This window comes from Dasypus novemcinctus, chromosome 25 (assembly GCF_030445035.2).
Source record: "Dasypus novemcinctus isolate mDasNov1 chromosome 25, mDasNov1.1.hap2, whole genome shotgun sequence".
Classification (NCBI taxonomy): domain Eukaryota; kingdom Metazoa; phylum Chordata; class Mammalia; order Cingulata; family Dasypodidae; genus Dasypus; species Dasypus novemcinctus.
In genome coordinates, this window is record NC_080697.1 from 1,840,299 (window position 1) to 1,858,136 (window position 17,838).

At 34.1% G+C, this 17,838-nt stretch overlaps 1 protein-coding gene across 4 annotated transcripts in view; it reads right to left on the reverse strand.

Annotated features, from left to right (window-relative positions):
• ROCK2 (Rho associated coiled-coil containing protein kinase 2) overlaps positions 1 to 17,838 on the reverse strand; it is a 167,053-nt gene that overhangs the window by 34,457 nt on the left and 114,758 nt on the right. For all 4 annotated transcript variants that reach the window (XM_058287787.2, XM_058287788.2, XM_058287790.2 and 1 more), the window contains exons 6-16: positions 16,987 to 17,131; positions 13,345 to 13,483; positions 10,704 to 10,795; positions 7,790 to 7,949; positions 6,389 to 6,449; positions 4,511 to 4,590; positions 4,124 to 4,172; positions 3,372 to 3,507; positions 3,193 to 3,284; positions 1,498 to 1,744; positions 1,002 to 1,108 (exon numbers count right to left, since the gene is read on the reverse strand). In XM_058287787.2, coding sequence (XP_058143770.1) covers positions 1,002 to 1,108; positions 1,498 to 1,744; positions 3,193 to 3,284; positions 3,372 to 3,507; positions 4,124 to 4,172; positions 4,511 to 4,590; positions 6,389 to 6,449; positions 7,790 to 7,949; positions 10,704 to 10,795; positions 13,345 to 13,483; positions 16,987 to 17,131 — 1,308 coding nt within the window. The remainder of the gene's footprint in view (positions 1 to 1,001; positions 1,109 to 1,497; positions 1,745 to 3,192; positions 3,285 to 3,371; positions 3,508 to 4,123; positions 4,173 to 4,510; positions 4,591 to 6,388; positions 6,450 to 7,789; positions 7,950 to 10,703; positions 10,796 to 13,344; positions 13,484 to 16,986; positions 17,132 to 17,838) is intronic.

A 17,838-nucleotide genomic window follows, 5' to 3' on the forward strand; every position in this document is an offset into this window, starting at 1 on the left:
AAAATCTCTATAATCTAGCCCCTGTCTAGCTTTATAGCTTCACTCTCTTGCCAGTGAATTCTTCATACTCCTTTTTCTTTTTCTAAATGCCTTAAACTCTTACACAAGGATCATACTGTGGTCCTTTGGCTCTATTTTTGTAAATAAAGTTTCACAGCCACATCCATTCCTTTACATATTAAAGAGCTGAGCAGTTGCAACAGAGACTCTCTGGCCTATGAAGACTAAAAATATTTACTATCTCGCCGTAAAAGATTAGTTTGTTGACTCCTGCTCTATGCATCGGAAATACTGAACAGCTTGAACTTAAACAACAGACTGTACCTTTATTTTTCATCCTCTGTAACTTTGCTCGTGCTCTCCTGTCCAACTCAAAATGTGCCCCTGTCTTAGGAACCAATCTTGCCCAGTCAGACAAGGGTCATCCTGTGCATACCTGTCACTCTATTTACCATGCTGAATAAGAACGGCCTGTGTGCTTTACTGCTACTTGAAAAACTAACCCTGACACCATGAGACTGTTAAAGGCAAGTAATGCATACTGAAAGTTATCACATATTACATACTAAATAGTTCAAAGAAGGAATAAATGAGTGAATGAAAAAAAATGTCAACTGCACTGTCCTAGAAATTATCCCTGACTTTCAGTGTTTTCAAAGGAAAACGTCTAAATGCTAAAAGTCATCATAGCTTTCTATTATGTCACTAGTAAGACAGGAAAAGGGTTAAATTTTTGTTTTACTTGAATCTCTGAAGAGAAATATTCTCCTTATACATACTCCAGCAGAGTTCCTTCCTTCCTGTGCATCTAAGCATACTAAAGGTTATGGAAAACCTTAAAAATATATATATATCCCTATTCTATACAACCAAGTCTAAATATGAGGGTCCATGAGTTATATGGAAATATTCCTCCTATTGATTCCCAAACTTAAGAATATCATCCAATCTGAAACTCTACTGTCATTTTCTTACACCAAAAAAAGCTTAACAAGTTTTACCTTTTCCAAATCAGTAAATCTCTCCTGTAGTTGTCTCTTCTCCATCTCTACTTTGGCTAATAAAATTTTGCCGTTCTTTACATCTTCTTCCAGGCCAGATATTCTACCTAAAAATTATGACATTTTCTTTTAAAAGCAGTGAACCCACAAAGTACATGCATTTTGCTGAAAGTGAAAATTTTGGAAGTTACCTCTTACTTTGGAGCTGTTACTTATGAGCAGGAGTTTTATAATTGCTGATATAGTGCTTTACAGTTAATTCAGCTGAAACCCGTAATCTACCCCAAGATGTTAGATGCTTAAAATATTTCACACTATTTAAGAGTAAATCTTTCTTTCATAAAATTTTGACTCAATATGTTTCTAATATTCTGCCTTTACCTAACAAGATAGTACATTCAGAAATGTGCAACTATAGCACATTATCCACCATCTAATGCTATTTCCAGAAAACAAATCATCAAGGTTAATCCAAATGCAATCTCTAATTTAATACCTTGTAAATCACTAATTATCTCTGATCCGTGAGTTCGGTCCCTCCTTTCAGATTCCAGAGCTGACTGAAGATTGATAAATTCCTTTTCAAGTTTTAATTTGGCTGTCTCCAGCAGGCAGTTTTTATCTTGCAGATCTCTATTGTTAGATTCCAACTGCTGCATCTGTTTTGAACTTTCTGCCTGGGATTTCCTTAACCGGGTTGCTGTATCAGATTCTGTTCGCAGCAAAGCATTGGTTTCATCCAGCTGTTATTCCATTCAAAATCAAACAAACAACAACAAACAGACAAATACAGGTACACATAATGAAAATACTTCAATTTATTATTCCATTATAATTTAAAATACCTTAAAAATATTTTCATAAGGATTTCCCCCCTAAAATTTAAGGCAAAGGGTCTTTTTAAAATACTGCCAATTAAAAGTAGTATATCAAACCAATAGTCATGGTGGCATTATTAATGATTGCCAAAAGTTGGAAATACCTGGTTGTTTCCATAATATTCCGCACAATGGAATATTATGCAGCTGTAAGAAGAAATGAAGTTATAAAGCATATGACAACATAGATGAACCTGGAGGACATTATGTTGAGCAAAGCAAGCCAGACTATAAAAGGATAAATATTATATGATTATTTACTATGAAGCAAACATATTGTGTTAAGATTGTTATGATTCAAAAAAAATTTATGTATCCAGTACAATTGAGAAATGTGTGTTTTTAGTCAAATGCATTTTCCCTTTATTTTTAAATTATTGTTTATATTTTCAATTATTAAATGTACAAAATAAAGGTTTTTTTAAAAACTGGTATTAATAAAAAATCATCCTGCAAGATATTTGGTTTGAGTGACTAGATATCTTTGACTGGTGTCATTCAGTAACCTAGCGAATAATGGAGGAAATGATCATGAATCTGGTCTTAAAAATATTGAGTCTGAGAGAAGCCACTATGTATCAAGGTTAAGATCCATTAGGTAGCTGGATACAAGGGTCTGCAGTTAAAGAGGAGTCCTGATTTTAGATAATAAATTACAGCTCAGCACATCAGAGTGGAAGTAGTTGATCTAAATTGGCATAGAGTGGAAGAGGTCTGTGGCAGTTTGATATTATTCATGAATCCAAAAATAGATACTGGATTATGTTTGTAAACTGGTCTGTTCCTCTGCATGTATTAGATTGTATTAGATTCAGAGGTTTCACTTTTACCTGATTAAATTAAGATTGGGGCTTTGATTCAGTAGGACATTGAGTACCCTCCCCCTTGATGGAGGACACTCACACAGAACTAAATACACGAAGAAACACAGAGTTTGGTTTTGGACACTGAGCCCTGGGCAGTCATTTCCCTGATAGCAGTTGAGGAGACCAGCGCCCTTAACAGCTGAGAAAGCTAAAGAAACAAGCCCTGGGGGAGAGAGCCTTGTGCTAACCTACAGCTGAGATCAGAAGGAGCTGGGACCACAGAGCATTAGGAGGAAGAGGAAGGCTGAACCCTCACAGAGACCGGCAGCCACCTTGCTCCAATATGTGGCAACAAACTTTGGTGAGGGAAGCTTTATGGCCTTGTGACTATAAGCTTCTACCCCAAATAAATAGGCTTTATAAAAGCCAATAATAATAATAATAATAGTAATAAGGCAGTCATAAATAAAATTCGATATACTTATTATAAAATACAGATCAGCTTACTTGTCTCTGGAGTTGATTCACTTTCTCAGTGGATATTTGAGAATTTTGATTTCTTTTTTTCAAATCTTCAAGTTGATCTTTTAAGCTGTTAACTATGATAAAAAGCAATTCAGTAGCAAATTTCAACACACACACACAATTTTTTTCTTGATAAGCATTTACTATTCTATACTACAAACCATCATTTTCCAAATTTCGTTTCTTGTCTGCTTCATGATCAGCTTTCCGCTGATATTCTGCATTTTTGTGTTGAAGAAGCGCCTTTTCTCTTTCTAATTGTCTTAATGATGATTCCACATTCTTCCTTAAGGTAACCTAAAATAATGCTTAAAATTATCATCAAAGAAAATATATCTAAAAATAAAATAAAAACAAAAAATACTTCCGTTATTTCAAACATTTGCAAAAAACCTTTTAAAAAACCAGCTATTCCTGCATTTCTGTTAAAAACACAAATTTTAAATGTTTTCTAAAACAACACACCACTCTTCAACAATCAAGACAATGTTTTATTTCCTACTGTAAGTCAAACTTTCCATCACCAATGAACTATCATTATTTAGTACTAACTATGGGTTTAAAATGTTGTGAATAGCAATTTTAAAGTAAATAAACAATGGTTACTTTCTGTTTTTAAACTGTCATTAAATTATGCAATAAAATTCAATGACTACAAAACAAATATAATTTACTTGAAATATCTACAGATACTACATTAACTCATTTCCAAAAACTTAATAGAATGAAGCCTAGTAACACAAATTTATCCTGACTTTAGTCCTTTCCACCAACGCTACAAGGGGGTTTTACTATATATATCAAGATATATGTTATCATGATACTAATAGAATTCCATATGTAAGTTAGACATCAAATATTTTTATTAACAAAAATGTTAATATAAGTATAGGGCAGCATAGGGCAGCTTTACCTCTTCTTCAAGCTCCTTTGTTATTTTCTCTAGGCGAGTATTAACAGATCTAAAGAATTTCAAAAGAAACAGCAAATAAAATAACTTCTAATTTACATTAAAAACATACACTGTAACTTTAAAAATAACTATAATTACTTAGCAGCTCTCCTTCTTTAATTAAAAATAAAATTTTTAAATTTTAATTTTAAAATATAAAGTTTAGGGGGAGCGGATGTGGCTCAGGCAGTTGGGTGCCTGCTTCCCACAGGGAGGTCCCGGGTTCAGTTCCCAGTGCCTCCTAAAGAAGAAGCAAAGCGGACAATGAGCAAAAACAACAAGCAAATAGGCAAGGAGCCACCTCAGGAGGCAAATAATACATAATGTTTGTCTATAAAATGTACTTACTTGTACTTCTGCTCTAGTTCCTCTTTGGCTTGTATCTCATTGCTAAGGTGTTCTTCCAATGTGTATAGTTTTTTCTGAATCTGTCAGAAAACAAGAAACTAATTACGAATTTTAGCCATACTTAAAGATAAAAGAGGCTTAAAGAAAATAATGATAATCTTCTTTTGTCTTTCAACTTAATATAATCTCTATAATGGTATAGCATTTGGACCTTATTAGTATAACTTTTCTTTTCAGAGGAAAAAGCTCCTCCATCTCTTGCCTTCACATTCAAATTCATTATAAATAAGAGATACCATCTCTGGTATCTTCCATTGCTCTATAGAATATAATACAGAATATATTCTAAAAAAATAAGTGTTTATAAAAAGTCTACATCTGAAACAAATATCTAGAACATGCTCAAAAATATTTTACTGTTCTTAAACATAAGAATCTAAGTTCTTTCATATCTTTCTACACTGTGCTTTGTACAGAACTTTGAAGAAATATAACTCTTGAATAAATGATGCCTAATTAAAAGTTATCTCCTCAGTAGTCTGGCCGAGCTATGTTGGTCTTTAAATAAATCAAAATTACAGTAAATAATAATCCATTTTTGGAACTTTACCTTTAAAAAGAATTTAAATTTTGAGTTCCTGTTGTGTGTGACATACAGAATTAAGCACTTTATAAATGTCTCAATCATTCTAACAGAAACCATAAGAAGATAGTAATATTTTATCTACTAGATTAAAAAAAATTTCAAAAAAGGTAAACAACTGGGCCAAGACAGCATATCTTACAAGTGGCAGGTTTATCAGACTCCAATATCAATGTTCCTTCTACTCTTGTTTGTAATGATTAGGTTCTTCACGGTTTTTAAAGCAGTTCATACATCTTAAGCAAAACAGTATTTTTTTTTTCATAATAAAGACATATAGAGTAATGAACCAATCAAGTTTAACTGCTTTTTGGTGCTACTGCATTAGTATAATGTGATCACACTAGTTACCACATGCTAATCAGAAGCTCTTGCTGCCAATTTAATATCCTTGATAAATAAAAAGAAAATTATGCAATATATATTTTAAACAACAGATCAATATGAGTAATAATAAAAGGGATACTTGGTAGAAAAATGGTTGGGAACTTTTCTCTTGGGTAGAAGTAGTACTCCAAATGCTATATGGAATATGACTATATTAAGTATTGCTAGAGTGATGATTTTTTTCTCAGTCTTTCAACATATTTGAAAACATCAACATACCTCTTGACTTTCCTATTATAAACAAAACAAAAAAACACAGAAAACATTAAAATGCTTGTTATGCTTTACAAAAAATTCCTAAAATACATAAATCATACCAAAATTATACAACCTTTTTTAGTTTTCCAAAGTTTTGAAGAAAAAATCATTTAATGTCCTAATTTAGATGTGTATGTAGTTTAGTGTAGCAACCAGTTAAAAACGATACAATTCATGCAATACTATAAAAGTTTAACCACCAAAATTACCTTTTATATTAATTCATTCCTAAATATTCAGACAGTAACTCTTATTTCTGTACCCTTATAACTTAATAGCTTTACTCTTTTGTAGCACAAATATTACAAAATATTCTAACTGGTATTCAGTTGTTTATGAACCTATTATACCACTTTTCTACTAAACTAAGCTTAAAGCCATGTACAATTCATCTTTTACTATCCATTGTGCCTTGTACGGTATTTATCAAACAAATGAATTGTTTCAGCTTATGCCAAACTGTAATGCAATAAGGAATGCCAGGTGATGTTTCAAAAAGTAGCAACAAATGGCCTTTTTTTGGGGGAGGGGGCACGCATATTAAAATATTTGAACATGTGCTAAAATAATGAAGTAAAACTCATACATACTTCATTTTTCCTTGATTGTATTGAATCATTTTCTCTACAAGGTGGAAAGTCACTTAATAACCTAAAAGGAAGGAGGGGTGAATTCCTTTGCATCATTTTCATCAATTTTTCAGTCTTATTCAACCAAGTTTATTTTCAGAAATAAATTTAAAAATTGCAAAAATTTATTTTCCTTCACTTCAACATCCCTCCCTCTTCATCTAATAGTGAGTTTCTGTAACTACTCTGTTCTATTCTTCACCCCAATCTTCTAGAAAGAAACAGCTCTCTTCCATTTCAAGGATTACATCTCTTGATTTCCAGGCCTTAAATACATAAACTATCACTTCTATTTTACTATCCTTTTCTATCAATGGAATCCTTCCTCACCACCTATAAATGTGCTTAGGCTTCTCTTGGTCCTGATCTCTGTATTACTGATAGTTTCCTAAACAACGCCTACTGGTTTGTCTGGGACTTTTCCCAGGTTTAGTACTGAAAAGTCCCACTTCCCTGAAACCCCTAAGCCCTGGACAAACCATGATGGTTGGTCACTCTAATCATTATATATATGGATATACCAACAGTTGATCAAATTTATGCCTCTAAAATGTCTTTAATGCTTTAACTATTGAAACAGCTTTAGATGGTTCCTCACTGCCCATCAAATAAGGTCAAAGTCTCCTAGCAGAGTACACAGCAATCATCTGTTGAATTATTCTTCCCTTAAACTCCAATTCCAATGTATTTTTCTAATCTTACACCCAATACTCAATTCATTCAACCAATATTTGTTGAATGACTTGTGCCATGCAGGGATTATAGGCAAGAAAATCCGTTTCACCAAGTCCTCCCAATGGTATAATACAGTAACACACATCTTAGGCTTCAGGCCCATCCAACTTCCACCATTTACAGCCCTATGACTTGCCCCCTGTCTCCCCAATCTTGACCACTCAAAACCCTTTCTTATCTTTCGATTCAGCTAACACCACCTTTTTCCTGATGTCTTACCTGATTTTTCCCTCCCCTCTCCTAAGAGATTTTATTTTCTTTAGAGCCATCTCTGATTTGTCTGGGAACCGTTCTTTTGGCAAATATTATATTCCACCCTTATTCATGACTATATACTTTTTCTATATCCCTTATTAGATGACAAGCTCCTTCCAGGGCAGGTATGTGGTCTTAATCTACATCTCCCAAAAACTACAGAATATGCCTTATGTTCATTTGATAACTGAATAACATATTACATTAAGAATAAAATGAAATTTAAAAATACTTCTTATAATAGTCCTTTTGAAAAAATTCAAAGCTTGAAACAAATTAACACTTTATCTCCTATAACCCAGAAACTGGAAATAAAACATCTTTACAGCCAGACTCTGAAAACAATAAAAATTTAACAAATTAATTACGTACAAATTTTCTCTATAGTAGGTAAATCCTATAAAAGGCAGCTGATTTCCCACAAAAGCTTTAGGAATTGGAAAAGTTTCTACATCTCCTTTATCATCTTCAATGTCATCAAAATTGCTGCTGTCTATGTCACTGCTGAGTTCAGGCACTACAGGAGCTGCAGCTATTAAAGTAAAAGAAATTAATTATTTCATTCATAATCAAAATACAAGATATAAACCACCCCTCTACATTCCTTTACAGCAATGCTATAAAAATAAGGGCTGGTATATTTTCAATTCTTGTTTTATTATGATATAAAATTTCAATAACGTCTTTCATTTTATCATTTCAAAGAATAAAACTTTGTTTTTATGATTAATACTTTTTTTATATATATTTTTTTAACTATTAATACTTTAGATCAGTATTGAATATAGATAAATCAGTTAAACATGGAAAGCATTATGATATTCTAGGTGTTAAAATTATAAGCAATGATTTACACATAGATTTTTTTTTTTTTTTAAAGATTTATTTATCTATTTTCCCCTTTCCCCTCCTCCCACCCTGTGTTTTTGCTGTCTGTGTTGTCCTCTCATTTTCTCTCCTCTAGGATTCACTGGGATTTGATCCTGGAGACCTTTAATGTGGAGAGATTCTCTGTCAATTGCGCCACTGCAGTTCCTGGTTTCTGTTGCGCTTCCTCTTTTTTTTTTTTTTTAAAGATTTATTTATTTATTTAATTTCCCCCCCCCTCCCCTGGTTGTCTGTTCTTGGTGTCTATTTGCTGCGTCTTGCTTCTTTGTCCGCTTCTGTTGTCGTCAGCGGCACGGGAAGTGTGGGCGGCGCCATTCCTGGGCAGGCTGCTCTTTCTTTTCACGCTGGGCGGCTTTCCTCACGGGCGCACTCCTTGCGCGTGGGGCTCCCCCACGCAGGGGACACCCCTGTGTGGCACGGCACTCCTTGCGCGCATCAGCACTGCGCATGGCCAGCTCCACACGGGTCAAGAAGGCCCGGGGTTTGAACCACGGACCTCCCATATGGTAGACGGACGCCCTAACCACTGGGCCAAAGTCCGTTTCCCTGCGCTTCCTCTTGACTCTCCTCGTCTCTCTTTCGACGCGTCATCATCTTGCTGCATGACTCAATTGCACAGGCACTGGCTCACCACATGGGCACTTGCGTGGGCACGCTTTCTCTTCTTTTTCATCAGGAGGCCCCAGGGATCAAACCTAGGTCTTCCCATATGGTAGGCGGAAGCTCTATCACTTAAGCCACATCCACTTCCCTGCACTTAGATTTTAGAAGACTTCAGTACTCTATATTCTTTAAGTAGAAATACTAAGGTTGGTGCAAAAGGAATTACAGTTTCAGACTGTGAATTGAAAATTATTATAACTAGGTTCAAAAATATCTTTATTAATCAAAATAGGAACCATTAAATCAACACATTTCTGCCAAGGAGAAATAAGTTTGCTTATTCTGTAGCATAAAAATCTGTGCTTTAGGATTCGACGAATTCTTGGAAAGCATTTTCTGCATCCTGCCGGTTGTGGAAGCGTTTCCCCTGCAAAAAGTTGTTGAGATACTTGAAGTAGTAGTTGGTTGGCAAGAAGTCAGGTGAATATGGGGGATGAGGCAAAACTCCATAGCCCAATTCGTTCAATTTTTGAAGTGTTGGTTGTGCGATGTGTGGTCGGGCATTGTTGTGGATAAGTTGACCAATGCCACCTGCAGGCACTGAAGTTTTCAGTGTACCTCATCGATTTGCTGAGCATACTTCTCAAATATAATGATTTTCCTGGAATTCAGAAAGCTGTAGTGGATCCGACCAGCAGCAGACCACCAAACAGTGACCATGACCCTTTTTGGTACAAGTTTGACTTTGGGAAGTGCTCTGGAGCTTCCTCTTGGTCAAACCACTGATCTGGTTATTGCCGGTTGGCATATAAAATCCACTTTTTGTCTCACATCACAACTGGGTCAAGAAATGGTTCATTGTTGTAAAGAATGAGAGAATACACTTACAAATGATGAATTTTGATTTTCAGTTAGCTCATGAGACACCCACTTATTGAGGTTTTTCACCTTTCCAATGCGCCTAAAATGCCGAATGACCACAGAATGGTCGATGCTGAGTTCTTCAGCAACTTCTCATGTAATTGTAGGAGGATCAGCTTCGATGACTGCTCTCATTTGATCATTGTCAACTTCCAATAGCTGGCCACCAAGCTCCTCATCTTCAAGGCACTTGTCTCCTTTACAAAACTTCTTGAATCACCACTGCACTGTATGTTCGTTAGTAGCTCCTGGGCCAAATGTGTTGCTGAGGGTGCGAGTTGTCTCCACTGCTTTATGACCCATTCTGAACTCAAATAAGAAAATCATCAGAATATGCTTTTTGTCCAACATCATTTCCATACTCTATGATGTATAAACACATTTATTTAAGAATGTATTCCAATATCAAATGGCAAATTTCAACAATGCAAAACAGCAATTACTTCTGCAGCACCCTAATACTGAATTACCCTTAAATGCATCATTATCAAATATACATAAAGAAAAAAAAGAATTACTGTGTATACCCTGTTTACCACAGTGTGATTTCCATAACTGTTTGCTGATTTGTCAATGTAAAGTCATTCAAATTGGAGGATTATATTTCTCCATTCTGAAAGTTATTTGACATCCACTTAACAACTTAAGAAATGTATAATGTTTATTATAATAGTTTTAGGGAATAATGTTGCTTGCTAAGATGTTGAGGAAATATTATTTTAGTAATAAATATTGCCATGGACAAATCTGAAATATCTCAATTCAAAAATGACTTAACATTGAAATAAATCAAACATGCTTGCTAATTCAAAAGAGGAACAAACATAAGATTTAAAATGTGATGGGATGGATATATTTAAATGTATTGACTTACTCTCTCTTATGCTATCCCAATTCCATTGGTCATTCTTAAAGAAAGGATGCTGTTTGATTTCTTCTACACCGTTTCTCCCAAGTCGTACCTCCCTAAACAATGCAGTTAAAAATTGCATTACAAAAAATAAGATGATTAAAAAATAAAAATATTAATTATCACAACAGTTAAATCAATATAAGAATCACAAATGAGTCTCAGATACTTTTATAAAACTTCAGCTTAAATGTTTCTCAAAAATAAGCATTTCAAAATAAATGATTTCTCTGGATATATTAAAAAGACTGTGAAGTATTAAATGCCATGGAATGTGAAATATATTTCCATCTGCAGTTTGTGTACATATAAGACTTTCAAATAAAAAAACTCACCTCCATGTGCCAAAACCACTTAGCCAACTAGGTCATAAAGAGACAGAGGTCTAACTTTAGGCACGGAAGAATTATTCAAAATCTCTCTAAAAGTAAGAAATATTTTCTAAAATCTCTTTCTTAAAAAGAACTCATATTATGTTTGAAGTTATATATATTTACTCTGACAGATTATATATATATATATTCTCTTTCTTTACACAAGAAAAATATTGGTATTTCATTCTTCGACCCTCTGAGTCTTCAGTGAAGAGTGTATGGAAATAGCATTTGTTTTCTATTTACCTCTGGAGCTACACTTAACATAAACAGGAAAATCTGTAGGTATTGGAGGGAGTACCTCTAGATGGATTTATGGTATTAAATTACTTTCAAAATATCTGTTCTCTACCTACAATCATTCCTTAAGACTGCTTCCCTCCCCCACACCAAAAGAACTGCTAAAGCAAATCTTTAATTAATAGTACTCCTTTTATTAAAGGATGCAACACACCCTTTCATTATAACTTACCATTTAGCACATTTATGGTCTTATAGCATCAACATTCCACCTTGTCCCCAAATCAAATATTATACCAGTTTTAGTTTTGAGTTTATTGGCATGGCTTGTTCATTAGTCACATAATTAATAAATGTTAAAGTTTTACTCTACACAAGACTAGTATATATAATTGACTTTTCTACTGAGGAAAGAACCTCTCTTGCCTTTGATGGAGAAAGAAAAATATATAGTTTTTGGTTTGAAAACAATTATTAATAGAAATATATAGTGGTATATTAAACCAGTTTAAAATGCATATCCTAGAATTTCATCTTTCATATTTTATTCTACAAAAAGTATGCAAAGATGTATGTATGAGATATTCGAGGAAATACTGATTATAACAGGAACTGTCTGACAAATTAGGTATTCTAAGGAATTACAGCATTTTAGAGCTAGAAATGGTCTTAGTTATCATCTAATCTGAGCCCATCATTTTATAGATGAGTAAAATTAGTCCTTCCCAAATGAAATAATTTTCCCAAGATTACAAAGCTGGTGAGTAAAAGTCTGGACTGGGGTGTTAGTACCCTCTGTATGTGCTTGTTCTTTGATAGGATAACGCCAACCACAAATACAAAATGGGAAACCAGAAAAGAATTGAATGTAAAGGCTATAGCAGTCTGAAGCTTTTGTGGACCCCAGAAAATCCTGTTCCCAAAGCTAATCCTATGTGGACAAACCCATTGCAGGGGGAAACCTTTTGAATAAATTACTTCAGTTAAGGGCCTTTGACTAGATTGTGTGGCCCAGGGTCAGTCTTAATCCTCTTCCTGGTGACCTTCATAAAGGAAGGACTAAAACATCACAGATAGGAAAAAAACCTATACAGAGAGAAATGCAGAAGCTGAGAGAGAAGGCCCCAGGAGCCAGAAGCTAAAATCACCTGAGCACAGAAGCTGAGAGGAGGCCACTTGAACCAGAAGCTGAAAGCAACAAGGCCTGGAGGACAGGGGAGGGAGGAACGGCTGTTGCCGTGTGCCTGATCACCCACAGCTGCAGCTTGAGAAGAAAGCATCTTCTGATGATGCCTTGATTTGGACACTTTAATACTCTCAAAACAGCAGGTTTTTAAATTAATAAATCCCCATTGTAAAAGCCAACCCATTTCTGATGCATTGTTCTCAGCTGCTTTTAGCAAACTAAAACAGAGACCAAGGAAGAAAACCTGAATAGCTTTCTACCTTCTCTTTTGAGGCAAGTTTTCACAATTTTCTTCATTTACTTTGTTTTAAATATATATATATAAAATTTTCAGGATGGATTTGCTCATAATCAAATGCAAATAAAAGAGTTGGACAAACACAAATAGTTTTTAAGATTATATCTTTTTGAGTATTTATCTGTACAAAATGCTCTCCCCACAAAAGTCAAACAATAATAGTAATACAGGACTAATTGCCTTAAAGGGTAAAATATGAATAATACAAATGTTTTATTTCTCTAAGATGGATTATTTTATTAAGTTCTTTTTTTCTTTTTTGGACATCAAGGTTAAGGCTCAAGTTAGATTATAATTGGACTGCATAAACAATGATGAGGGTAACCCAAGACCAGGTTCAGCAGTTTGAAAAAGAAAACCTAATCCAGAATTAAATGCAATTTGAATAATGAGAGGAAGACACTGATGTCATTCATATGTAATAAGCACTGGGTATGCTTTCAGTTCTACAAATTCAAAAGTAAAAGAGCTTTCTACAAAGAAATTCAACGTACAACTGTATATTACCTATCAGTTAAGAAGGCGCAGATAAGATTCTTTGCATGTTTAGAAATTTCTGCATCTTCAGGGAAACACAGTGAGTTTTTATGATCCATAATTTTGCTATACGTTCCTACGAGTGAATCTGCATAAAATGGAGTATCCCCTAAAATTGCAAGAAAGAAAACACTGTGTATAACAGACATTACAAATTAAACAGTTTTCATGTAATATTTAAGTAAACTAAATTCAAATCTGTCATGTGATGAAAGAACAAAAGATCCATGGTCCAGGAGCTCCAGTCAAAATGTACACAAAAATATATTTTCATTTTAACTGCACAAATGATCCATCAACCCTTAAGAATAATCACAACAATAAAATCAGTGCTAATTCTAGAATTTTTTTAACGTAAGAAAGGAAACAATACCCTGAATAGTCTATGAGAAAGATTACTAAGTGGGGTCAGTTCAGTTTAATGACTGAGTTGGATCAGGCTTTGAGACTCTCTAGGACTGTCCTATACAATAAAATAGTCATTAGCCACGTGCGTCAATTCAAAGTATTAAAATGAAAATAAAATGAAAACTTGAGTTCTCTGGCCACATTATTCACATTTCAAGTGCTTAATGTGGCCAATGGCTACCATTTTGGATATACATAACCTTCTGGGCAGTGTTGCACTAAGAGTTAGTTAACTCAGGTCTATTGTTTTAGATTTTAGGAAGCCAGAGAGATGACATACAGCTACATTTGAAAAGGCAGTAACTGGTCTCCCAATGCAGTATTCCTGTTCACTAAAGATTATGATAAAGAGGCACTGGAGCAACTGATGAAAAAAAGTGGAAGTCACCCCTACCAGAATGGCCACTATTAAAAAGACAGAGAACTACAAGTGTTAGAGAGGATATGGATAGGAACACATCTTCACTGCTGGTGGGAATGCAGAATGGTATAGCCACTATGGAGGACTGTTTGACAGTTCCTAAAGAAGTTGAATATAGACTTGACACATGACTCTGAAATACCACTACTGGGTATATACCCAGAAGAACTGAGAGCAGTGACACTAACAGACATTTGCACACCAATGTTCAAAGTGGTGTTATTCATGACTGTCAAAAGTTGGAAACAACCCAGGTGTCCATCAACAGACGAATGTATAAACAAACCGTGCTCTATTTGCATGATGAACTATTATGCAACTGTAAGAAGAAATGAAGTCATAAAACATATGACAACAGGATGAACCTGGAGGATATTATGTTGAATGAAGCAAGCGAGACACAAAAGGACAAATACTGTATGACTGCATTACTATGAACCAACTACCTTGTTTAACATTGTATGATTCAAAAAAAAATTTATATGTATCCAGTACATTTAAATGAGAAATGTATGTTTTTATTCAACTATGTTTTCTTTTTAGTTTTTAATTGTTTATATTTTCAATTATTAAATGTACAAAATAAAACTACTAAGAAAATTAAAAATTAATAAAAAAGAATTGTGGTTCATAGTACAGATACAAAAGTGTCCTTCTGTGAGCTAAAACAGATGTACATCACTATTGCAGAATGGTGGGAATGTGGAGAAGCATGGGAAAAATACAACTGGTGTGGCCTATTGTATTTTTCCCATGCTTCTCCACATTCCCACCATTCTGCAGTTTACAGCAATACTGTAATATTCTGGCATCAATGCCAAAGATGTACTATACTGATAATGGGGTGGGGGTGGGATATGGTAAAAGTGTGCCAAATGTATGCTATGGACCATGGTTGGTGATAACTGTCTGATGATATTATCTCATAATCTGTAACAAATATTTCACCAGAGTGTAGTCTGTGGGTGAAGGGTATTTTATGGGAATTCTACACATGTGCATTATTTTTTTTAAGTTCACAGCCTCTGTAATAAAAATATATTTATAAAAATTAGAGTGGACTGGGGGAAAATAAATAGGGACTATAGTTAATAGTAATATTTTGATGATGCTCTTGCACAGTTTGTAACAAATGTTTCATAACAGCACAAGGTATTCATGGAGGGGCGATGTATGGAGCCTGTATGATGTTATGCATGTTTATTTTGTTAAGTTCACAACCTTTACTATACACTTATTTTTATGAATGTTCATAAGTGAACGATACACTTCAAAAAATATTTCTTAAAAGTTAAAAAAAAAAAAAAGCAGAAGGCCGTTACTCATCTAAATCCAAAGAGTCAAAGGCCCAGCCAGCATGCCTCAACTATAAGTAACTTTAGTGCAAACCAGACTTTCCTACAGAGTCAATGATCCCAAACTCCAAAAGTATGAAATAGTTAGGTTCAGTTTGTTTTTGGGAAGGAAAGAAGGGAGACTTTGGATCCAAGATTTCTCTAGTGCCATTTTTAACTGTAATAGAAACCTTTCAATGAAGTCCAGTACCAATCAACCTGAGCAAGTACCTGAGCAGGCTCGGCATACTGCAAATTATTGCCATTCCAACTCATTAAATTCATTTCTCAGAGTTGAAAACAATAGCAGGAATTTAGTGCATACAAAGACCCAAAACAAGGTAAGTAAGATATATATAAGACCAAGAATAAAAAGATCAGTGCTACATACCATAGGACAGTCATTCACAGAATTACACCACAAAAATTCCATGACAAATTATTATTTAAAATTGGGATTTACCAAAAATTTTTGAGGAGTTTTCAGTAATATACAGATTCTATTCTCGTAGATTTTACAGATTTTCCACTACCAATTTATTTTAGGGTCATCTTCTACAAAATAAAAATTTTCCAAATTCTAAAAATATGTTTTTAACTATGAAGTCAATCATTACGTTATGGGCCTTACCACACTTGCCTTGAAAGGAGATTTAGCTACATCTTCTCCCCTCATCCCCAAGTCATGTAACTCAGTCACTGGCTTCCTAACTCAAAAGATATTTTTGTGACCCTAATACTTAGGAATGGGAAATTTTAGAAATGAAATCTATGACATAAAGGAATCTTAAAATACTTGAGTCTTTCAAATTTTCTTTGGTCAAAGTAAAAGTAACCATTACTAAATGTACCTGAGTTTTCTGAAAGATATATTCTAAAATATGTTTGACAGTCAAATGTCCAATTACTATATGATTCATTTCACTAGGATTACCCACCAAATATATATACAAATAGTAACAAGAAATATGGTTAATCAAATAAATTTTATAACATAATTTCATAAAAGAACAGAACTTTTAGTTATTACTAGTGAAACAAATATCAACAGTCTTACACGTATATTTACATTTAAATGTACATTTCATGTTATGTATGTACATTTATAATACCATCCATTGATCAAGAAAATCTTAGAATGAAGACTGCTGCTATAATTTATTATTCTAATATGTTCTTAACATAAAAAGGTTTACTGGAAGAATATTTCCTAGCAGTATACTTTCAATTCCTTTCACATTCTAGTTATTCTACTCAATTACTGTCCCAGTATGAGGCTAAGCTTTCTAGTTAGCGATCTGTCATATCAGAAATCTAGTTTCCAGAAATTTCACTTCTGCCTCTAAGACAGAGACAATTAATTTCTTCATATTCTCAAATTCTTGACTGAGAACTAACATGTTATGAGAAGGGTTTTGAAAAAAAGAACAAGTTAAAATATCTACTTACCCACCAGCATCTCAAAAAGGAAAACACCTACAGACCACCAATCACATTCTCGCCCATAGTAACCATCACCCCCCTGTGACTTCAGAACTTCAGGAGATATATAGTCAGGTGTTCCAACTGCTGTATCACAATGCACCATGCCTGTCTGGGTAAACAGCAGAGATAAAGAAAAACAGATCAGTGTAAAATCACACACACACCAACTCATTCATTATTAGCTCTACAGTGTCCATATATTCCTACCAAGAGAACGTCATTGCTGCTATGACTTTAGAAGGACAGAAATTAATTGCACTATGAAATGCATAAAAATGTCCAGATTTTGGGAAGAATCAATTTCCCACTCTAAAATACAGGAGGCTTCATCAATGAAAGAAGGAAAAAGTGGTAAACACCACAGGGAATACCATGCAAATCAAAATCTTTTGTTGGTTTTTCTTACACTGTGAAGTAGTTACAAGTATAAAATGTGGTCTTAAGGCACCTGATCTGAGGAAAAGAAAAGATTAAAACAAAGGGCATTTTCATATTTCCAAAAGAAAACGAAGAGATTAAGATTACAAAGGACTCCAATTTGGAGGTTGGGTAAAGAATTTGGAAACGGTTCTTCTTCTAAGGAAAAAAGATTAAATGTTTAATGAAAATATCTTAATCATTTGAAAGCTGCAACTCCAAGATGTATATATAGAAATATGGAGTTGTGACATCAGTGTATTTCGCAAGACCATAAAAAACATCTTATTTGTGTTTAGTTTCAGTGATGTCTACTGGACTCTTTTTGACAAGTGCAAGAAACATATTAATGATAATTGTGCATATGCTGTTAAAATTAAATCCCTATCGAATTGTGCT